General features: G+C 40.1%; 1 protein-coding gene across 1 annotated transcript; it reads left to right on the top strand.

The window, feature by feature from the left end:
• The first annotated feature begins 571 nt into the window (after positions 1-571).
• LOC148815853 (NLR family CARD domain-containing protein 3-like) lies at positions 572-24371 on the top strand. The gene is made up of 2 exons (XM_088904855.1): positions 572-2332; positions 24172-24371. The coding sequence occupies exons 1-2, from the start codon at positions 849-851 to the stop codon at positions 24347-24349; spliced, it is 1662 nt and encodes a 553-aa protein (XP_088760981.1). The 5' UTR covers positions 572-848; the 3' UTR covers positions 24350-24371.
• The last annotated feature ends 628 nt before the right edge of the window (positions 24372-24999 follow it).

The raw sequence follows: 24999 nt of genomic DNA, 5'->3' as shown, positions 1-24999 counted from the left end.
TTCTGTTGTTGTAGTAATACATTATTTATTGTGCAAATATGTCTTTTACTTTTGTTGTACCAATTTCTAATTGTTACTGTTAATTCAACAATCACCTTCATACAGTGAATACATATTTTAAATATTTTTAAGAATAGTGTATTGCAGTTAATAGTATGACACATTTTGCATTTGCCACAATGGTCTGTCGACATCTTGAACTAATTTCCAGTTAGCTTTCCAGTATCTATGGTAGGGCAAAACTAGTCTTTATTCAAATATCCTCTGTGTGGAAACTCTCCTCATGAGAGGGTGTGTCTGTGAGAGTGTGAGAGAGCAGAACATGACTATCAGAGTGACATTAAAAATGAGGAGTTGCTGCCTGGAGCTCCAGCTGAGACACTGATAGACTGTGTCTTTTGACTCTGGACTTTATCTATGTCCATCTGTTTTGATTGTGTCTCATACTTGCAAACGTAAACCTCAATAGCTGGTGACCCTGTAAGAGATCTGTCATCACATCACACTGTCAGGATTTCTCCTGCAGCCTCAGACTGTCTCTTTACTTTCGTGTTCTGTCTGTTTTAGGGTGGCTGCAGACACTGAAAGACAAACACAAGGAAGCTCTAAAGAGGAAGTTTGAAGTTGTGGCTGAGGGAATTGCTAAGCCAGGAGAGCAGACCCTCCTTGATGACATCTTTACACACGTATGGATAACTGAGGGCAACTGTGTTGAGGTGAATCATGGACATGAAGTCAGACAGATAGAGACTGTCTCCAAAAACACAAAATCAGAGATCCACTCCGTCAAGTGCAGCGATATTTTCAAACCACTGCCAGGACAGACCAGACCCATCAGGACTGTACTGATGAAGGGAGTTGCTGGCATCGGGAAAACATTCTCTGTGCAGAAATTCATTCTCGACTGGGCTACTGGAAAAGACAACCAAGACTTTGACTTTATATTTTTTTTTCCATTCCGTGAATTAAACTTGATCAAATTAGAAATGAGTTTACAGGAACTGGTTCAGTGTTTCTGTCCAGAGATAAAATCCTCTGATAATGTTTTAGATGGCCACAAAGTCCTGTTCATCTTTGATGGTCTAGATGAAAGCAGACATCCTTTAAACTTTCAGAAAAATCAGAGGTGGTCTGATGTGAAAAAGCAAACTTCAGTGAACATGTTGTTAACAAACCTCATCAAGAGAAACTTTCCCATTGACTCCTCCATCTGGATCACTACCAGACCGGCTGCAGCAGGTCTGATCCCTCCGGAGCTCATCAGCAGGGTGACAGAGGTCCAAGGGTTTGAGGATCAGCAGAAGGAAGAGTACATCAGAAAGAAGTGTAAGAACAGAGCTCTAGCAGAGAAAATAATTTCACATATAAAGACACTGAGGAGTCTTTACATTTTGTGCTATGTCCCTGTTTTCTGCTGGATTGTAGTTACTGTTCTGGAGCACACATTTGAAGAGAATAGTGGGGACAATCCAACAACATTGACAGATTTCTATACATACTTTCTCATTGTCTTACTCACAGCAAAGGAACAGACAGAAAGGAAAGAAAATGTCTTCAAATCAAATCAAGAAGCCATTCTGAAACTGGGAAAGTTGGCGTTTAATAGTCTGGAGAAAAACATCATTGTGTTTTATGAAGAAGATTTGAGAGAACATGGCATTGATCTCAACAACTCTTCTCTTTACTCAGGGGTGTGCAAGGAAATATTCAAACAAAATTCAGTCTTGTTTCGGAAAAAGGTATACTGCTTTTTACACCTGACACTCCAGGAGTATTTTGCAGCTCTGTATGTTTTTGGTTCCTATCAAAACAATAATATTAACCTACTAAAGAAAACAGTTCTGGATTTTTCCTGGTTGCAAAGAATATCTGTATTCAGCCTGAATGAGGTTGCCCTGGAAAGAGCTATCCAGAGCAGGACTGGTCAACTTGATCTGTTTGTCCGATTCCTCTTGGGAATGGAAATGGAGAACAACCAGGAGCTTCTGAAGGGATTCCTGTCACACACTAAAGATCACTCCAGTGATATCCAGAAAACAGCAGAACGCATCAAGAAACTCATTAGAAAAACTTCCTGTCCTGAAAGATGCTTCAACCTTTTTCACTGTCTGAGTGAACTGAAGGACAAGTCTTTAATAGACGAGTTCAAAGTGACTCTGGATAAAACAAAACTTTTAAGACAAAGTCTCTCACCTCCCCAGTGTTCAGCACTCGCCTATTTCTCCCTGCTGTCTGAGAAAGAGATTGAAGTCTTTAACATGAATGATTATGCTACATCAGAGGAGTGTGTACGGAGATTACTACCTGTGGCAAAGATATCAAAAACCCTTAGGTAAGTACCTCAGCTTTACTTCACATACAGTGTAAGTTGTTGAGTAAAAACTGCCCCTGTGAGGGGTCTTTTGGATCAATCAAATCAAATCAAAGTTTATTTATCAAATGCACAACAATACAGCATGCAGCAGTAGTTGCTGGCAATGAAATGTCTTCGCTGGCAATGAAATGTCTTAGGTGCTCAGTGGAGTAGGATAGGTGCTCAGTTTTCATTTTCATTTTTCATTGTTAAAACCCATAATTGTTTTTACTATTTTGAATTAATTATTTATTCTATGCTACATAACATTGTCTAAACCAGGGGTTCTTAACCTTTCTGAGAGCTCGGGGTCAAAAGCCAGGAAGGTTCCGAGGAGAGGAAGTACAAAAACGAGAGGTGAAGTCATAGTCGAGGTAGGAGTCGAATGCCGGGAGAGTAGTAATTTGGAAATCGCAGGAAAAGTAATGAAGTTCTGAGCTCAGGGAGGAAACCTCAATAGTGAGCGAGGAAAAGGAGACATGTGAGGGTTTAAATAGTGTGGCGTTAATTTGGTGCGTGGGCATTTAGGGAGAGTAGAGCTCGAGGAAATGTGGGAGCGCTTGCATGCTTGCATGCAGTTTATGACACATTATCATACATTTGCAGATTTACATAGTTTAATCCTGAAGAGCTTTTCACTGTAGCAACGCAAACATGTTATAACTTGAACAATCTTAAAACAACAAATTTAAAATCTTTAAAATCAGAAGTTCTTAATCTGTTTTGCACCAATGTGTGATGGCCATTCTAAATACACCAGTAATTAAATAAATAACAGTGAGATAAATAATAGTGGGTCCTGAAGGAGTAACAATGAGCAGTGCAAAATATCAAAAATTGATAGCGCAGAGCTTTATGTATCTCAGAACCTCTGGGTAGGTGCCAGAACCTTGTAGTCCTTGTCTTCTCTTAATAGACCTAAGCCTCCTACCAGAGGGAAGAGAGGCAGACAGAAGTTGGGCAGGATGAGAGGGTCAGCAAGGATCTTTATAGCTTTGCATCTCAGAGGGAAGGTAGTATCCTACAAATTTGGAAGTGATGTACAGTACACTACTGTGTCTAGTGGTTTTCTTGTCCTGGGCAGAAGTGCTGCCACACAGTTATGGAGAAGGTCAAACATGGTCAATGACAGATTTATAGAAAAGGGTCATTGCTTCCTGCAACATTTCAAACATCTTTGTCTCAGGAAGAACAGCCTCTGGTGAGCTTTCTTGACCATAATGGATGTGGTGTCCTCCCATTTTACATTGTTGGAGATAGTGATGCACAGGAATTTAAAATTCTCCACCACCTTTACAGCCTGACCATTGATGTACAGTGGTGAGAGTGTTCCCTTGCACAGGTACTTCTGTTTTACTGACTTTTAGTTCCAGGTTATTTAGGCTGCACAATTCAACTAATTCAGCTATTTCAATCCTGTATACTGACACTATGGGAATAGTGTAGATATATAGAGAACCTGAACATTTTGACTGAATTTGAATGTAAAATAGTCATTTGTGTACAAAGAGTAAAAGCTTAGGTGATAAGACACAACCCTGAAGAGCTCCTGTGCTCAGAGTGAGAGGCTTAAACTACCTGCTTCTTATCAGAAATGGTATCCAGTAGCCAGTAACACAGAGTGTGATTGATACCCACCTCTGCTAGCTTATGAAAAAGTTTGAGAGGGATGATTGTGTTAAAAGACTTTCTGTAGCTGTCTTTCAAGGCTCTGAACCAGAGGTGCCCAACCAGTTGATCCCAGCGTGCTTGCCAGTCGATCGATCGCAAGAATGTTTGGTAAAAAAATGAATGGGCTATTTGTAGGCTGGGCAAACGATTTTTAAATTTTTTAAAAAATAAATAAAAAATGAGATATAATGATGTGTTCCTGCTTAATTTAGACATTGCACGACTTTAAAACCTATAAAAACAGGTTTCGAGAGTTAAAAACCACTTTTTATGCGCGAAAAATGGGTGGTTTTTCTTCCTCGTGATCAGCTCAGAATCTTTGTGTATGCTGTAAGGTTTTTACTACTTAATTAAACGTTTAAAATACACGAATTACATAAAGACAACACACGTTTCGAAGAGAAAAAATCCCATTCTTTTCTCTTCCTGTTGTGTGAAACTGATCAGCAGGTCTTTTCTTCCCAATCAGAGGCTCTGAAAATAGCGTACCACCCACTGCGCTCCGTCAGAGAGGGGCGCGGCACCGAGAGAGGGAGGAGGCGCGGAGCTCAGCAGTACAGAACGAACGTTCTGCTGCCTGAAGCGCTTATGGCAGCAATTGCGTCTGCATGTATAACTTTTTAAAAGTTATACATGCAGTTTTTTTAAATTTAATTAGTTTTTAAAATTAATCAAGCAATATGAAGCATCTCTTTTTACTTTTAAGTCACTTAATTATCATTAAGCACAGCGTTCTCACCACTTAGACTACTTTTTGATACCATCCTTAGACAAAGCAGAAACTTGTTGTTTTGTCTAATGACATTACAAGTGGAAAGATTACAGATTTTAATTGTCTTTAATTTTGTTACGTTATACATTTTAACAAAACTATTCTCGATTGTATTTCTGAATGGTATGTTACACTTAGTTCACTGTTTTAAATACATCTAATTAAGAAAGTTAGGTGTTAGCATAAACTATTAGCAATCAATAATAAATTTTGCTATAATTAAATTTAGCACTGTAATAAGTTGTTGCACTTTCCCCCGCATCTTGTAAAAATATATTTTCATTGTTCAAATATACATTTGTAGCGGCAAGGCTTATTAATAATGCAGAATTAAGTGTTGCTGTGCTTTCCCAAATGAGGCCTCATCTCTCTCTTCATCTCTGTGGTGCAGCCACAGAGAAGCTATTCAAGCAGGCTGATTTAAAGATGTTTTCTTTTGATAAGGGACAGCTCCCAAAGGGGGATGCACTTAGCTAAGCCTGGCTATCATGATCAATGGTCATCCATTGGCGCCTATCTGTCTAGGGAGTGCCAGATGGACATCTGGACTGCATTCCTAGGTGTCAGGAGTAAATGACTCATATCTCACCTTGATCAACCAATCAGGGACTGGTAGGGCCAAGTAACCCACGTAGGACTCTGATACCCATGGAACTTTCAGCCAATGAGCGAGCTGAAGTTCCTCCAGGTAAAAACAGGCAACACAGAGGGCCTGAGAGAATTCTGTGGACTTTTCTAAAGGGAATTCAAAGGAGAATTCCAGGGCAGGACGGCCCAGGAGCAGAAGGCTCCCAAGGGCAGGACATTCTCGCAGCGCGCCTCCTGACCATCCTGAGACTCAGCCCGGACAACCACGGAACGGCCAGTGTGTCCGAGTGCCAGAACTTTGCTTTGTTCTAAGAGTCTAGAGTGGAGGTTGCCAGAGAGTAACCAGAGGATCCACCCGAGGTTAGCAAGCCTCATGAACAGGTCGGAACTGTGGACAGCTGAATCACTATTCAGAACTAGCTCTTCATCAGGAACGAACCGGTCCTCTTCCTGACTTGCTGGGACCCACAGTCATCTTTTCTTCTGTGCACAAACTCTTGCTAGTTTCAGCCAACACTAACTAGCCGGTCAGTGAGCATCAGCAGCGCACCGTCGCAAGCCGCACAGCACAGCCTGGCACCGAGCCAGAGAGCCCACAGGAGATCTGAATCCCCAGAGATTGGATGAGTATTCAACTTCACTGCATTACTGCTCAAGAATTCAATTGTTATCCCAACCAGTTGATATCAATTTAATTCATAAGAGTTATGTACTTGTTTTGAGTATCTAATGTAGAAGTTATAACCAAGTTCATTTATGAAACGGTCTAAATGAATTATATACTGAACGTATGTCCTCTTGATATGTGTAACTCTTTGTAACTGACTGAATATATACCTTTTGTATTCTGATAACCCTCTCGATAAGATCTGTTAGGTTTATATGCATATTCTATGTATTAATAAATGTATCCTCGTGTATTAGTACCTGTGTGTGTGCGTTGTTTGAGTTATATCGCATGGTTGGATTCTAAAGCCATCAAAAGAATCATTTTGTGATTTACTGCTACAATTAATAATTGTCCCAGTAAATGCCCAAACCCTACAGAACTGGTGCCTTCAGAGAGCACACTACACATTAAATCTGACTATCATATAATAAGTTAAATACAAAACTAAAGAAAAAATAGGGTTAAATATAATTCAAAATATTTTGCTAACAATGTTAACTGTTTATGAATAATAAAATGTATTAACTAAGGAGTAGGATGGCACAGTTGTTAGTATGCTTTTTGTTTTGTTTCTTTTTCATAAATAGAACAATAGTACCTGATGTCTCAGTGGCTTTCAAAATTAAATAATGCATGCAAACCTGTGAACTAGAAAGATAACTAAAATATCCATCCAATTTAAATGGTGACGAGGTGGTTAGCATTGGTATCTTTCAGCACTGGGGTCCTAGGTTCAATTCCTGCCATCCTGTGTGTGTGGGGTTTGCATGTTTTTTCTCCATATGTGTGATATGACTCCCTCTCACACTCCAAAACATACTGGTAAGATAATTGGTTTATGGGAAAACTGGCCCTGGTGTGTGTGTGTTTGTGTCTGTCTGTCCAGTGATGGACTGGCGCTATGTCCAGGGTGTATTCTGCCTTGTGTCCGTTGCTTACTGGGATAGGCTCCAAATCCTCTGTACTGGATAAAGAGATTAGAAATGGATGGAAGTAAAGGCACTGTGTGGATGGAACTATACACAGTGTTAGAAACCCACTATGAAATGGCAGCATCTCACTGAGAATAAAACATTTTATAGTGCTGGCTTAAGGAAACAGCCTTTCCACCTCTCTTGCACATCAGTATCCATACCTAGTTATTTAAACAAATTGCCTCTAATTATAAACATCTTAAGATGCTGGCTCTGTGGATCCGCATCGGCTATGTTTGCCCATTCCTTCAATTCATGTGCATCCAACACACAGTTCAATGCTAGCAACTACACAAAATCTAAAATACAATCCTCATTTCAGTATCTATGTAAACATACAGTCTGTTAACTTCATCATCTTCATCAAAAGTATGCCTAACCCCATTAGGAAGTGTTCTTGTTATCAGTGTATTCCTCAGCTTTCCCAAAATTATCTTCTTCTTGCCAACATCTCTAGTCTTTTATCCTGCAATAACTCAGCCAACACTTAAATCTCCAAAAGCTGCTTGTGTTCATTTCTTTAAATCACAAATATCATGTGTAAATACTGGCCATGTAATACTCTGCATTGTGGAATAATAGTTTATTTTAAAGGGAACTAGAGAAACTAGAACTAGAGAAATCAATAAAGGCTTTTTTTTCTAGAATTAATAAATGCACATCCTGTTTACTGGGGAAATTAAATCCACACTGAGCAATCTTCAATATGTTCAGAATATGACAGCGAGAATCCTATCAGGGATGCATTACACCTGTTTTCAAGTCCTTGCACTGCTTACCTATCAGTTTTCGAGTCAACTTTAAAATCTTCATCCTCATTCAGTACCTACACTATATGGCTTATTATCTGTCTACTCCCCACCTTTGTCCGTCTGACTCTGGTCTTCCAGCTGTCCTCAAGAACATCTACATTCTGTGGGTGACAGGGACTTCTCTAGCTGCACCCCAAAGCTCTCAATTTGTATTCCCAGTGATATCAGTCACGTACCCTGAGTGCATTTAAATCTAACCTCAGAACCTTTCTTTTCAGAAGACTTAGTGTCTGTATTTGCTTCATTTTCTAATTTTGGTAGCACCTCTAACTGCTTGTCTTTCTTATACGTATTTACTTTGTAATCTGTGGTCCTTTTATCTGTTTTTACATCTACTGTATTGCTTTGAGATGCCACTTTTAAAGGTGATATATAAAATAAAGTTTTTTATTATTGTTATAGAGAAACATGATCAGATTTTCCCTGGTTCAGAAAAAAATATCTAAAGTATACTACTTTGTCACTCCATTCATTCCCTTTGTTAAATTACTTTTCATACTAATCTGATCAATCTAACTGCCTGTTTTCTGTGCTTTCTCTATCCTGCTAGATTTGCAATTATTCTGAAAATTTTCTTCTTGAAATAACTCATTTCTAAATACCTTTTTTCACTGTTAACATCTTGCAGAAACTCTGCGACAAAATATACACTTAGCTCAACCTGACAGTTCATTCTGCTACCAACATTGAATACAAAAAATCTTAAGCTTTCTATATTTATGTCTTTATTTAGTGGTTTCATTAGTGACAAAGGCTAAACTTTCTTGGAAAAATGTCTTTTATGTGTTGCAGAAAAAACTGACTTGCTTTAACAAATCCTTTACAAATCCTTTCACCTGGCAATCTACCTGAATTCCCAACTATCTGAGAAGCCCTCCATGAAAACATGGTTGCCATTAATTCATTTTGGGCTCACTGACAAAATTGCTGTTTTTTATGCATGCTAATTTTCTGATTCCTCACTCTGTTTCATGTTTATAGATAAGACTTTATTTATCGCGAAGGAAAATTGATGTACATGTTCATGCTACACCTGCTCCATTTCGAAAACCTTTTGCTCATGTGCATTTTTGTATTTTTTACACCTCTAGCACTTTAACGTCCTGAATTTTCATTTGCCTTAATTTGTAGAATGAATTTGAGTTTCAGCCTTAAAAAGCTTAAGTTTTCACTATCTTTTGTTTCTTGTCCTACAACTGTTATTATTGATCACCGAATTATTGTACTTCACATAACTTCATTCACCCTTTCCTGAACATCTATGACAGGCAGAGAGAGTGATGTTTCTGGTGCGATCTTTTGCAGCTGACATTTCACTGTTTTAACGAACAAGAAATAAGATTGCTCATAAATCACTTGTTCTATATAAACACAGCGTAATTGCCCTCCGAAAATCCTCTTTTTCTTGTTCGTTTTAAAGACCTTGATCGAAACTGATTTTAGATGTCAGAAAGGATTTATTTTCTCGGTTTTTCCTACATTGCTTTGTCGAGATTTTAACTTTATATTTAGGCTCAGATTTCAACTATAAATCGTACAGTAATTAATAGCAGTAAATACTGAAGTTTTGCTCCCTCTTACCACAAAAATATATATGTTTTGTAGCTGGGATGAACTTTATTTCATACGCGTAGCTACTGCGATTCAGACACGGAACAGTTAAAGATGGCGGCAAATCAGGCACCCAGAGAGGGGGGGCGTCTTCTCGCCTTCATAACTAAAATGCCAAATAGGAGTGGCTTAAGCGACATACACAGTCGTGTAACTGACAGTTTGAGGTAGCCTATCGTGTAAATTTCGCTTTGTTGCTGATAGGTTAAGCTTTCGATACTCTGCCCCAAAGTCGTGTGACTGATTTTTCACCCTGTTTCGTTGGTTAAACGCAATGATCACAAGCACCACCATGGTAACTGGGATGTGTAGTTTTTAATTACAAAAATTTAATTTTTTAATTAAAAAAGACCACAGAAGGTAGGCGGTATCTTACAAATTTGGAAGTGGTGTACTGTACACTACTGTCTCGACTGGTTTTCTTGTCCTGGGCAGAAGTGTTGCCAAACCAGTTACGGAGAAGGACAAACATTCTCAATGACAGATCTATAATAAAAGGATCCTTGCTTCTTGCAACACTTCAAACGTCTTTAACTGTCTCAGGAAAAACATACTCTGGTGAGTTTTCTAGACCATAATGGATGACCTCCCATATTCGAGTGTTGAGATGGTGGTGCACAGGAACTTAAAATTCTCCACCACCTCTACAGTCTGACCATTGATGTACAGTGGTGGAAGTGCTACCTTAAAGTTAAAGTTAATTACAAGTACTTCTGTTTTAATGACATTTAGCTCCAGGATGTTTAGGCTGCACCATTCAACTAAATCAGCTATTTCATTCCTGTATACTGACATATCACAGTTTGTGATGAGCCCTTTGAGAATAGTACCATCCAGAACTTGAACATTTTGACTGAATCTGAATGTGAATTAGTCATTTGTGTACACAGAGTAAAGGAGAGGTGATAATGCCCAAGTCTGAGGAGCTCCTGTGCCCAGAGTGAGAGCCTTAGAGAGGGTACCTTCAGCTTTACCAGCTCTTTCCTATCAGAAATGATAACACTGTTTGTAAGTTTCTGTCTGTCTGGCCATTGCTGGATATTTTGCATCATAGTATAACCACAAGATTTGTCATTTCACTCTTAAAAAGCAAACGGTAACAATTGCATTTTCTAAAAAAATTGCTTTAACTGTCATGTCAGAATACTCTGTAGCTGTGTCAGTATTTTTTTAAACTGAATACTGTAAGCAATCAGTTTTTCATTGCATCCTTTTTAAATAGGCAATTGAAAGAACATCTAAAGTTTCAACTTGTCTTTTGATTGATGTATTTAAAAAAAGCAACTTCCTCCATTAAAAGACCATTTTTTTTACTATTTTATGCAAATACGTAAATGTGGAAGAGTACCAGGAAGTTAAATAGCACTGGAAACACTATCACATTATATATACAGACCGATAATACTTTTGTTAAATAATATTTTTGTTAAATAAGCAACATTTGAAGAGTGTCTTCTGTATAGTATATGAATTAGAACATTTATAAAATTATGCATCCACCTATTCAACCATTTTCTAACTGCTTTTTTCAGTACAGGGTTGTAGAGGAGCCAGAGCTTATCCTGGCAAGCAACTGGCACAAAGCAGGATACAACCTGGACGAGATGCCAGTCCATCACAGGGCACACACACACAGACACAGACGTGCTCTCATACACACCAGGACCCATTTTCCTAGAAGCCAATTAAACTACCAGTATGTCTTTGAACTGTCGAAGGAGATGGGAGCACCCAGGAGAAACCCATGTGAACATACTGTAGAGGTGAAGGTAGCTGAACACAGTTGCTCTGTGACCTGTGAAGGGGAAGACCATACTGTAGATCTCTGAGCTGGATATGCCCAGAGTCTGTCCTGGGAAAATACAAGTTTATGTCCGAGCATGAAGGTGGTTGGTGAGCTGCCGGTCGTGGTGAGCTGTATGGCCCTGTAGTGGAGCAGGGTGTGGAGGAGCTTATATACTTAAGTTCAATACTTAGCTGAATGGAAATTGATTCAGTGAGCTCATACAATTAAAGAATGCAATACAAATATACAGTACAACAAATTCAATAACAGAATACAGTACATCCACTCAGCACATTCACAAGAAATCCTAAACACACACCAGAGATAAAATAAATAAAACTGGGGCCTAATGGAGTCATGCAAATATATCAAAGAGTTAAAGTGCAGAGTTTATGCTTCTCACAGCCTCCAGATAGGTGCTGTTACAGAACCTAGTAGCCTTTGTCTTAATAGACCTAATCCACTTACCAGAGGGGAGAGAAGTAGATAGAGGTTGGGCAGAATGGGAAGGGTCAGCAAGGATCTTCAGATCTTTGCACTTCAGAGTAAGTCCACAGAAGGAAGGTGACATCCTATAGTTTTGGAAGTGGTATACAGTACACTACTCTCTCTCTACCTGCTTCTTGTCCTAGGCAGAAGTGTTGCCATACCGCACAGAGATGTAGAACCTCAAAACACTCTCAATGACAGATCTCTGTAAAAGAGGGTTATTGCTTCCTGTGACACTCCAAACTTCTTCCGTCTTCAGCAAAACAGCCTCTGGTGAGCTTTCTTGACCATAATGGGTGTGTTGACCTCCCATTTTAGAGTGTTGGAGATGATGGTGCCCAGGAACTTAAATTTGACCCACACGTTTATAGCCTGACCATTGATGAATAGTGGTGAGAGGGCTCCTTTGTTTTGCCAAAAGTCCACCCTGAGATTTTTTGTTTTGCTCACATTTAGTTTGAGATCAAGGTTGCACTGTTCAACAAATTGAGCTATTTCATTTCTGTATATTGACTCACCATTGTTTGTGATGAGCCCTATGAGAGTAGTGTCATCAGCATACTTGAACATTTTTACTGAACCTGAATATGAAATATAGTCGTTTGTGTTCAAAGAGTAAAGCATAGGTGATGAGACACAACACTGAGGAGCTCCTGTGCTCAGAATGAGAGGCTTAGAGAGGGTATCCTTCAGCTTCACCAGCTGCTTCCTATCAGAAAGGAAATCCAGTAGCCAATGCCCTTCTCTGTAAATTTATCAAAGAGCTTGAGAGGAGTGATTGTGCTTAAAGTAGAACAAAAGTCAATAAAGAGGATCTGGGTATACGTGCTGGCTGCGTCTAGGTGTTGAAATATATCATGAAGCCCCAGGGAGACTGCATCCTCCACTGACCTGTGTGCTCTATAGGCAAAATAGGTGTATTTTATATAGAAAATTGGCTCAATATATATAGAATTGTATATAGAAAAGTTGCTCAAAAACCTTAATGTTAACAGAAATCAAGGCTACTGATCTGTAGGCATTGAGGCAGTTCACAGTGGATTTCTTAGCTACTGGTATTATAGTAAACATCTTAAAGCAGTATGGTATTGTAGCCTGCTTTAGGGAGGAACTGAAAATACCTGTTGTGGTGCCATGGGGGTAGTTGACACTGCATTGGGTGTGGACAGGCTCTCATTCTCCCCTGTCACACCCCTTTATACTCTTTTAGGTTCCTTTTCTTTATCTTATACGCACTGTCCTCCGAGAGTGGTGATCACACTGAACCCCTCATCGGGTTAACAGGATACATGACTCCACATTCCGTTACTTCTGGGCCCTTTACCTTTGGAGTCTCAAGTTTGCCAAATTCATCCTGTTGTTCTCGCTGCTAGTAACCTCCTGCTCCCAGACCCCAACACGGAGCCTCCTGCTCCAACTCCATTAGGGCAGGATTTCTCACTCAACCAGTACCTCGGACTCCCAGGTCCGCCTACAGCCCTGACATCCTCTCCTGACACCACCAGGTTGGGTTACACAAACTCACACTACCTACGTCACAGAGTCTCTTCAACACTACACACTGTGCCAAGACCCAACACACTGTCCCTCTCTAACACACACTCAGAACCTCTCTGGCACCTCACTCTCATGCCCTTACATTGTGAACTCACAGCTGCCAGCGCACCTCACATTGTGCCCAGCCACCACTGCACTATCTCCCAGAGAGCGCAGCTAGATAGACCCCACTCACTTCACAATACCAATGTATTGCCAGGGGGAGGGTCCCTCTACCACACAACCCACTCTGGTCCACACACACTAACTCACAACTCACTCATACAGCGGACACGACAGCCCTGCTCTCACACCCTAGCAGGATGCTGTCCCTTTAAATCTTTTGATGATCTCATAAGCTCTGTTTCTTCTGTCATTCTCCTTGCAGACTGACGTTTTCACTCTTCCTTGCAGGCTGTTCCTCTCACAGTCCCCTCCGGGATTGTCGTTCTTCTCCACCCCCTCACGGGTAATTAAGTCTTTGTTCACTCATACTGTAAATGGCGGCACGCCCTTCTAACATCACCCCGATTAGTAGCATCTCACACCCGCTACTGTCATGCTTCAGCCTGGCTGTCTCACAGCAGAGCCTCCACATTTGTTCTCTCACCACTGCAGCCACAGCAAGGCCGAGGTCCTGCTGGATCTTTTTCCCCCTTTAAACCACTTCTACACCTAACGTTCATTCACTTATTCACGTCAGGTGTGGTTTTCACTGCAACGCGTCTTCCTTAATCCACCCCCCACCAGACACTCCCCACATTGTACCACACTGTAAAGATAGGAGAAGGCTGAGCTGCACAAGATTTCAGTGTAGCTGTTGTGTATGGAGATTCATGCTCCTGAATGTTAATGGATGGCTGCAGATGTTGCACTGGCTATGCAGGTATAGTCTGCTGCAGACTGTTTAGTTTATCCATCCTGCAGTAGAATTCATTCAGCTTGTCAGGGAGAAAGGGATCATCAGCTGAAGCAATTTGTTTCACCTTGTAGTCTGTGATTAATTGAAGGGCTGGCCAGATGCCTCAGTTTTCTTTGCTGATAAGTTTATTTTCTAGTTTGTTCTTATATTCAGCTTTGGCCCTCTTTACTACATGTGGGAATTTGTATTTGCTGGATTAGAAGTAGGCATCATCTACCTCTTTGAAACCCCTGTTCATTTTTTTCCCACAGGGTTTTAATTTCTCTGTTGAACCAGGGCTTATTATTATTGTACACAGCGAATGATTTGGAAGGAATGTACAGATCCAGCCACTCAGAATGCTTGAGGGATACTGCAGTAGTTCTCAGTCCAGCAGCTGTGCGAAACTGTGGTAGACTGCAGGAGACCACAGGGTTTTAGAATGAATTTAGTAATGTGGCTGCACTTCTTTGTAAAACAGCCAGTTAGATCAGTGAAAGCTTAACATGCCTCGTGGAGAGTTTGGGCTGTCACCAGAAAATGCCCAGTTTCGATTCTCGGTCAATGCTTAGGGACAATCCTTATGTAATTATAGATTTTAAGCTGTACACTGCTCAGACTTTTACTAATTTAGTAATAATACTGTAGATTGTGAATGTGATGTGCCTTTTTCAGGTTTACAATCACATAGAGAAAATCCAGGTAAATTTTGGTAGCAGAAAATGAAAACAGTACTGAAATGTAATACATAGAGTATACTAATGTACACACAGTAGATGTCAGTGCTAACTAAATATGAAAATGTACACAACAGTATTCCACCCTCTTCATAAATATTTTATGCATCAAAGTCTTTAACATGGTGACCTATGATGGGTATTGGTTTTAACGTGCTTATTCTGACATTATAAAGTTTATACAGTATACTGTACTTCATAAAAAGTTATTGAATAATGTTTTATCCATTTATTAGAATACATATGGTAGTAAGAACACTACTTGCTGTTATTGTAAAAGAAAGTTGTACTGATTTAATAACACTTGATAGTAATATTAATATGGAATCATGTAACTAAGCAGCTAAAATACCACAAGTGGCTCTTTTGGAAACATTTGAACATTCGTGTTTTTTTAAACTTTTATTATCCTTGTAATGGGCAATGGACTGGAATTTAGCGCGCCGCACCCAGGCAGTTCAAAGCCCGATCAGATAATTACTTTTGGTTTGTTTCTTACTTAGTTGAGTACATAAAAATAGTCCACTATTATAGCTTATTGTGAACATGATGGGTCTGTTACGGTCACCATCTTTTCCTCCAGAGGGCACTCCATCCTCCTCACGTTAGTCCTTTTAATTATTACCTGCATTATTTCCTGGTGTGCCCTGTTTTAGTTTTCCTATTTAAGTTTATGCCTTCCTGCCTTTGGGGCTCAGCTTTGGTACACAGTAACCCAATGGCCCGCCTACCACCAGACTTCGGGAGGAACCCTGAGGACACAGGCCTGTTTACGCTCCCTGACCCACTGAGTCCTTGGAAGGGAGCCCTGTATTTCCTGGATTCTTGTCTCATCTTCATCTTCATCTGCGTCTCTTAATGGACTTATGGACTGTTTCCTGACTTCCCCTTGAACTTCTCTGGATATGTTTGCCTTCGGATTTTCTCCGCACGTCTGCATGAACTGCCCTACTTCACTGTGAGCACCAATAAACCCCATTTGTCTTCCCTGAACCCTGTATGTCCGGAATCGCCACCTTGCATAGGGTCTAAACATTGTCCTCCACAGGAGACTGACCCAGCTTCCACGACAGTGTCTCCTTCAGGTTTACATCCAAATTGGGAAAATCTATATTTTGTCTTAATCCATTTTTAAGCAGCCAGTAATCAGCCAACAATTTAACTTTAAATTTAAAAGTTTAAACCATATATTGTACTGTACAGTACTGCACAGTCCAAAGACTTACTCTGGAAGGTTGTTTCTGGCTAAATTCGCTCCAGCATGTGTATAACTTGATGAATTATTATACATGATGGTTTTATGATTAACCTAAAGAATTCCATAAAGAAATCCTTAAACAAAGAAGGGAAGAAGGGTCATTTTTGCAATTTTCAGTAACCGGAGAACAGCTTATCGATATGTTGAAACCGCACCATAACAGTGAAGACAGATGTGTTACATCTTTAAGTGAGCCAGTGACAAGGGGGAGGTTATTTTCATTATACTATGAATGAATCACTGAGGCATACCGTCCAAGTTTCAGAATTATAAAAATTTAACCTTTGATGAGTTTGCACGAGAGAAAAAGATACTTTTTCAGTTGTGGAAAGTAAGAAAGTAGGTGGAGAAGTTGTGTACTGTGGAAAGTAGGTGAATTTGACAGCTAATGTTGCTTTAAGAATTTAAAATCTATCTGACTGTACTGTAGATTAATGTAATTGAGCAGAAAGTCACCTTGCTCTCACAAGCGGCTCTGTTAGAGTTTGTGTTAACACACAAAGTTGTATTGTGTTTATCACCTTTATAACCATCTTTCCGGGGTATGGGGGTTAAATGCCTTCCTCAGTTTAACATCTGATATGTCCCCAGTAAACCGAGAGACTAAAACCCGTTATCTGCCTTGCGACATTTCTCAGAATGCTCCAAGGTCGGGTGCAGAATAAAATCCACTAAACTGAAAGCCATGATGGACACCACAATAATCCACAATACAAACTGTGGTACCATAATACCTGTAATACGAAGGACCACTGCAAACTAAAACAACCAGCAGCGTGAATCAAATGTGAATTTCTTGATGAAATTCCCTCCACATTCTCTCAACATAGTGTCTTCTGGGAAATGTCTGGCACACCACTTGCAGCAATGATGGGCACCTCAACTAATTTCTGGACTTTGGGCTGAGAACAGTTCTGTCACCACAGATCCCAGTTATATTAATGAGAGATTTAAACACTATTACTCTAACATATTCACACCAAAATTCACTGTTGATATATACTAGCTGGATGTTTGTTCCCTCAATTGCTACTGATTTAAAAAGCAGTCTTGACAATCCTATCTCAGTGTGTGAGGTGATAGAGGTGATTAAGCCAATACAATCTGGGAAGCCCTGTGTGCCTTCTCCTTCTGCGCCCTCACTGTCAGGTGAAGTCCTACATGAACTGATCGTCAGCTCAAGGTATTTTAGCTAGTTGTGTTCCAGTGTGGCGTTCAATGTAAAGTGGATCCTGTTTTCCTGAGATCTGTCTTTCTTCTTTAAAACCATGACTCTTGTCTTGTTCAGATTGGTGGTGTCCAGGTTTGACAGTACTACTCCAGTAGTGCTGGACTCTGCTGTAGCCCCTATTCTGTGGGCAACAGCAGGACCAGGTCATCAGCATAGAGCAGGAATTTGATATCTTTGTTGTGCAGTGTGAGGCCAGGGGCTGCAGACTGTTCCAGCACAACTAGCTGAGCAGTGTTGGGCTCAGGCTATAGCCCAGTCTCACTCCACAAGCCTGAGTGAAGAATTCTGTTCTTTTGTTTTGATTTTCTCTCTGTGCACATGTTCTGTCCTTTGCCATAATTACATCATAGACTTCAGCTCTTACTCTACAGTGAAGACGTTTGTAAAACTTCACGCCAAAATGAATCTATTTTTAATTATTAAAGCAGATAAATATTTTAATTTAGTTTTTTGGTGGACATGTTTGTTTATAAGTATGTGCAGGGTGTAAATGTTATCATGTGTGCAGGAGTCTGTTACACTTTTAGACTGTTACTGAGGACGCTTCTTAAAGGAGGTCATTATTTGGGCTTCCATGATACTGCAGAATATCTTCCCCATGTTAATGTTCACACAGGTGCCTTGGTAGTATTAAGGGTCAAGCCTCAGGGAAACACCCAGCTCTCAGTACGGTTGAAGAGTTGAGCAGGACCTGCTGAAATTCCAAGTTGTTGTACCTCAATATCTCTTTGTCGACTCCATCTTGGCCACTGACCTGTCATGATCTAAGAGCATGGAGTTTGTCTAGCATGTTCTGTGTTCAGAGTGTCTGAAGGGTTAACTTGTTTTTAACAGCCATTTCAAGTGTTATTAGTTTTTCTTCTATGTTGTTTTGGCCTAATAATTCTGTATTTGGGATGTGATGTTAGAGATTTTCAAAATGGGTTTTCCAAACTGATCCATTTTGGATGCCCAATTCTTTTGCTTTTTCTGCATTTAAAGTATTCAATTTTTTCAAACTAGTTTTGAATAATTGACTTCTTGATTTGAGAATTGTCAGTGTGCATTTCTTCAGTTATATTGGATGTGTTTGTAGTGTTTCACTATCCCAAAGCATCTGAGGCATAGATCTGCATTCTGTGGTTGTCTGTGTTTTTGGTTCTCATAGTGCTTTTCTTGTATTTCTGCAGCCTGAACAAAACAATCTTTTGTTATTATTTTTTAATGTGTTTTGTACTCTTTTAAAATTTAATACACAAGTCTAGTGTATCTATTGCTGAACGTGCTCTTCATTTTCAGCCTATTACTGAACATTTGTAGCCCATCTGTATCACAGGTTAAGGTCATATGCCTTGTTGGCGTCAGTGTGTCTGTGCAGGTGTGCTCTCTTGAAGTACAGTATAATGTGACTGTGGTAAGAGACAGGAGTTTGTGGTCAGACAGTGAAGGTGCTTATAGCAGAGGAGTCCACTGACCATAGTTCACCACACTGCTGCCCAGAGCTGAGCTGTAACCAAGCCTTATTAAAAAGTCCCCTTTGGTCCTTCCATTGACGATGTACAGGCCCAGCCTTTGACCTTGATAGAGCTGTAGTTGTGGTGGTCTGAGTGTGTTCCACACCAGGACTGGGAACTGCTATTATACAGGGTCTCAGGAGAAACAGAGCCTAACTCAGCAAGCAATGAGTACAAGGCAGGATACACTGGTCAGAACACCAGTCCATCACAAGACACACAGACACAAATGCTCTGATAAAAGGGCACATTTTCCCAAAAATTAACAAACTAGTATGTCTTTTGACTGAGGCAGGGAACTGAACCACATGGAGGAAATCTAAGGGAACATGCAGACTCCATTCAGACAGCACTCCAGGAATTAAACTCAGGGCCCCGGCGCTGCAAGGCAACAATGTTCACCCCTGTTCCATCAGTCTCCCACCCTCTCAGTCATGTAGACCAGAATTATTGACCGTAATAATAAATCAGAGCTAGTAACAACAGAATTGAAATATTTCAGGTGGGTAGCTGCATCAGCATGCGTAGGCTGCAAAGGAACAAGTAATAGGTTTATTCTATGCTGAAAAAAAGAAGAAAGAGAACACAATGTTTCGGCCGTGGAGTCTTCTTCAGGTGTCATTGAAATATATTGGAATAGTCATTGAATTGAAATATATCAACTATGAGAGTTGATAGTCTATCTTGAAATTTTAATTTGCTTCATGTAATTAATTTGAAAACAGCTTTAAAGCCCTTTAATAATTCACTAAGCCAGTGCTTCGTTTGAGACTCTCAGCAAGACTGACTCCACTTTCTCACCTTCACTCCCCCTTTTATATACAACAGGCCAGCCCCTCCCCCTGAGGTTAAACCGCAAACTGTAAACACTGAAAATAGGGAAGGACAAAATGTTTTGAAAACATTAGAAAAGACAATCATTTCACCCGACACTAAAATAAACATAAATATATTAAAATAATATACATAATATGTTAATCAAAACATATACTGTAGCAAGTTATAGAAAAACATAAAAATGGGAAAAATTCATTTAATTATAAGACATATGGTGATCTGAATTGATGACACTGCTATTCAGAAACAGTAGTCAGGTCTGAGTAGCATAAATATGGCCAAGTTCACCAGAGTTGGTTTAGGGTTAGGGTTAAATATCATCATTCATGTCAGATTCTGTCTGCGCTACATCTCGGGGGATGCTGTTAATGTAGGGTCACCCCTCTTGCTGCCTCTTGAAAAGTAGAACAGTGTATCCAAATAATAGACCATATATAACTAAGGATGTAATAGACTGCATCAACTGTAAAAGACTCAATTTTAAAAACCAGGATCAAGTGCAACTGAAATTACTGCAAGAAGAGCTTAAACTAAAACTCAGGAATGCAAGGAAACAACACAAGGAGACAATGGAGAGTGACTTTGAAACATTGAACTCCTGGAGCCTGTGGTAAACAATGAAAACAGTCACAAACATGAAATCTTCAAAGAAGAGCGTCCATACAATGGATGAGCTGGCTAAAGCAAATGATCTGACTGACTTATCTGAGGTTTGAGACACAGGACTTCTCTGTTGCAGGTGATAGTATATTAGATATTATTACAGCTGACAGTAGTGCTGGTAGGCTTGTAATAATTCCACAGATGACCACACAATGTTTCAAGCACATATGTGCGAAAAAGGCAACAGGCTGCAATGGCATCTCTGCCTCTCTTTTAAAAAATTGCGCAGGGGAATTAACACCAGGATGGTGCCCCGTCTTTCAGAAGTCTGCTGACTCTCACTTTGTTCCAGCGCTGTGGAAAAAAGCAATGATTGTGCCAATACCCAAAAAGCCCTGTCCCTCAGATAATAATGACTACAGGCCGGTAGCACTGACGTCTGTTGTTATGAAATGATTTGAGAGGATTATGGTATCCATGCTGTGCTGGATCCATATGAGTTTGCATATAAACACAGGTGGGGCATCGATGATGCAATCAACATTATGCATCTGTTTCTTAAACACCTAGAGGACCCCAATGCCTATGCTCGGATGCTGTTTATGGACTTCAGCTCTGCATTTAATATGCTGCATCCCCATCTATTGATAAGCAAGTTGAAGCAAATGTCCGTTAACCATTACATTATAAGATGGTATCACTCATTTTTACTGACGTACACAGTATGTCAGTAGGTCAATAAAACTCTTTCTTTCGGAATCAAGATCCATTAGCACAGGTGACCCTCAGGTCGGTGTGAGCTCTCCAGTTCTGGTCACACTTTATACAAATGATTGTGCAATCAGTAGTCAAAGCAACATCATCTTCAAATTCTGAGATGATACAGCTGTGCTTGGCTCATTGCACAGAGGAAGCAGCTCATCTGTATAGGTCAGAAACCCATAGGTTTGTGCAAAGCTGTGACAACAATTGCCTAATTCTGAATGTTAAAAAAACAAAAGAAACAGATTTTGATCCCAGAGCAGTTGGTGATCACTCAGATGTAGTAATCCACAAAGAACTTATCACTCAGGTTGATTCATATAAGTACTTAGGTGTACACATAGACAGTAACCTGTGATGGACTACTCATGTGGAGAGTTTTTGCTCCAAAGTTAAGCAGCACTTATATTTCTTGCGAAGACTAAGAGTGTTTGGGGTTCAACAGGAAGTAATGCTGCTCTTTTACCATGCTGTAATCGAGAGCATTATCAGAAATGGTATAACAGTGTGGTTTGGTAATCTATCAGTTCATTTTAAATCACAAATTTCCCTCATCATCCAAACAGCTTTGAAGTCATGGGAGTGAAACAACATCCCTCCCTGCAGACAATCTTTGAAAAATCCATAATCAAACACGCAGGGGAAATTACATCAGATCCTCCCCACATCCTCAATTCTGAATATCAACCTCTTCCTTCTGGCAAATGTTTTAGGGTTCCCAAATGTAAGTTAAACAGATAAAAACATTCCTACAGTCTTGTACTTTAGAGGAACGATCTCTGGCCACAGCTGAGGGGAAAACTCTGTACAGGCTGTGCACTGATCTCATCTGTCATCTCTCCCTGACACTCACTGGAAACTTGAATGGGGATACAGCGTGCCTAGGAAAGCCTGTACAGATTTCTCTCTGTGACACAGCGGATACGAATCAATGCGCTACCACTGATCAACACTAGAGGACCCAAAATACCAGCAATTACATCCCTCTATCTTTCATTACATGTATGCTCCACTACAAACACATTAACACCAAAAACAAACACAGAACAGCGGCAGCAACAACAAGTTAAATAACATACATCTTAGAAAATAAATCGGTGTGAGCCAGTGGTAGGGGTAGAGTTCAGTAATCTGACAGTTTGTGGGAAGAAAGTGTCTCTGAATCTGGAGGTACTTGCCTTTATGCTCCTATAACACTTACCAGAGGGAAGGGGGAGAAAAGTGAGAAAGCAGGATGACTGGTATTCTTAGCGATACTTCCAGCCTTCCTGAGAGCAAAACTGTTTCAAAATGTTCACATCTGCACACCAAGAGTTGTCTATCATTAGACATACTGTACACCACCAGCCGAACCAGAGCGATCCATGCGATAGATGGAGAATCTGTCAAGCTGAACGGCTGAGTCAGGTGTATTGGGGGTCAGCCAGGTCTCGGCGAGACAGAGAATACAGCAATCCCTCTGATGGGTGCCAGCAGCCATATCACTCTGCAACTCACAACTGGCAGCCCACTGAAGCTAAGCAGGTGTGAGCCTGGTCAGTACTTGGATTAGAGACCTCCTGGGAAAAACTAAGGTTGTTGCTGGAAGAGGTGTTAGTGGGGCCAGCAGGGGGTGTTCAACCTGCGGTCCATGTGTGTCCTAATGCCCCAGTATAGTGAAGGGGACACTATACAGTAAACAGGCGCCGTCCTTTGGATGAGACGTAAGACGGAGGTCCTGACTCTCTGTTAAAAATATCGAAAAGAGTAGGGGTGTTACCAATCATGGCCTCCTAATCCTCATGAGGGACTATGGCTGCCGTTGTATCATCCAGGTGGGGCTGCACATTGGTGGTGGTGGAGGGGATCCCCATTACCTGTAAAGCACTTTGCGTGGAGTGTCCAGAAAAGCGATAAGTTTAAGTAATTATTATTATTAGGGAGAGAAGCTTGGGGTTAGAGCGCAGGGTCAGCAATTTATGCACCCCTGGAGCAGCTGGGGTATGAATTTAATGTTATACCTCTGGTTATGGTTACACTTCTGTGCTGTAAGACTGGCACACTTTCACTGCTATAGCACCTGCTCCATCCTGACTCCCATGTTGAGTCTCTTCTCTTACCTTAGTCTGGCCTTCAGCAGCCCTGCTGTTGTGTTCAGGGTGAGTTATGTCAATAAGAAGAGAGTTGTACCCAGTGCACTTTCTGCTGGGCCAGTCCCAACTCCTCTTCTACAGGAGCAGGATAAACACAGTCTCAGGTGGAGGGTCTGTAGAGGAGCGTTTGAGGGGTTGGTGAAGAGCAGGGTCTCTTGAATTCGTCTAGTGAAACTGTAGAGAATCCTGTTTGAGGGTGTCAGTGCGTTGTGACTATGTTACATGTGAGAGTCTGTATAAAGAGTCTTTCATGTGTAAAAAATATGCCGTGTTGTATATTTGTTGGAGGGGTGGAGTTTGTTTCGTTTCATGATTATTTTCTATTTCTTTTCTTTTTTAGGGGGTTTAGTACAGTATATAGGGGTAGTGTGTATGCTAGTTATTTTTTAATATTATTATTACGTATTATTTTTATTATTTTATGTGTTATAAAAACCCTTCTTGTTTTTTTTCTTCAAATGGTTTATTTTCTTCAAATGGAATTGTTTTTCTCAACATATCTACAAATAACAATATTTGACTTCAAGTGGACTTACTCCAGTGTTTCTAATTTACATTTGGGATTAATAATCCATTTGAAGAACAAACAACAACAACCAATGTTATAACTATAAGATGATGTAATAAGAAAATGTAATAATACATGTACAGCAATTTTTATTATATTTATAAGTCAAAGTCTTTCTGTTTCTCTTTTCATTGTAGCTCCATGTGACTCCTTGTTTCCCACTGTCTCCCTTCCTGACAGTTTCTTCTCATCTTTCTTCTTCCTTCTGGAACCCAAATTGTGAAGCAGCTGTTATCTTCATCATCCCCATCCACGGACACTCTGAGATGGATAATGACATGATGGTGTATATTACTGCTGAGCTGGGTGTTGTAGTGAAGACTTGGAAAGAAAGATGTGGATGAGCTGTGCAGATGTTCAGCTGTGCTCCTGTCTTTTTGTCTGCAGGGTGTCATGGTGTAGACTAACAGAGAGATGTTGTGAAGATCTGGCCTCTGCTCTTCAGTCTCAACACTCCAGTCTGAGAGAGCTGGATCTGAGTTTCAATAACCTGGGGGATTCAGGAGTGAAACTGTTGTCTGCAGCTCTGAGGGATCCCAACTGTAAATTAACAACACTGGGGTAAGTGAACACTTGTGATTTCTTTGTTTTTTTTTTTATTTAGGTACACAGAATGAGACACAGAATATTGCCTTTTTCACATGCATCCACAATTAGGAATTACAAAACAAGAAACAATCCAGGCATATACAAAGACAAAAAACTGCTACGCAATTTTATACAAGTTCTTGTTTGTGACTATTGTTATTTGTTAATATCTCATTACTGAGAGATTCAATATGCAATCTTTCCTATTTTGCCCGTCTTTTTTACACACACACACACATACATATATACAGTGTATATATATGTTGTTTTTGGTTTAGAATTCTGTGGGTAATATTCTTCATGAGATTTCATTCAAAGAGTCCTTCTTCATTTGAACACAAGGTCTGTCCAGCTTTGACCAGTTTCTAGTGATTTATTTCATGGCTGCAGTTCTGACAGTTCTTAACAAGTATCTCTCTGCCTCTGAAGGCAGCTCATCTGGTGTTTGTCCCAGAAGAAAAAGGACTCCTAACGAGGATTTTTTTAATATTTGTTTTGCAGAATATTTCCCCAATTTATTTTCATACCAAAAAATGTTTAGGATATGCCAGATGTTCCCAACCATTCTTCCAGCAGTTTATGTTTCTTCCAATATTTATTTTTTACTCACATTCTCTCTATGATTGT

Source organism: Atractosteus spatula, chromosome 24 (assembly GCF_055471065.1).
Source record: "Atractosteus spatula isolate fAtrSpa1 chromosome 24, fAtrSpa1.hap1, whole genome shotgun sequence".
NCBI classification, from domain to species: Eukaryota; Metazoa; Chordata; class Actinopteri; order Semionotiformes; family Lepisosteidae; genus Atractosteus; species Atractosteus spatula.
Note: the sequence above shows the minus strand (reverse complement) of the source record. Positions and strands in the feature narration are given on the sequence as shown.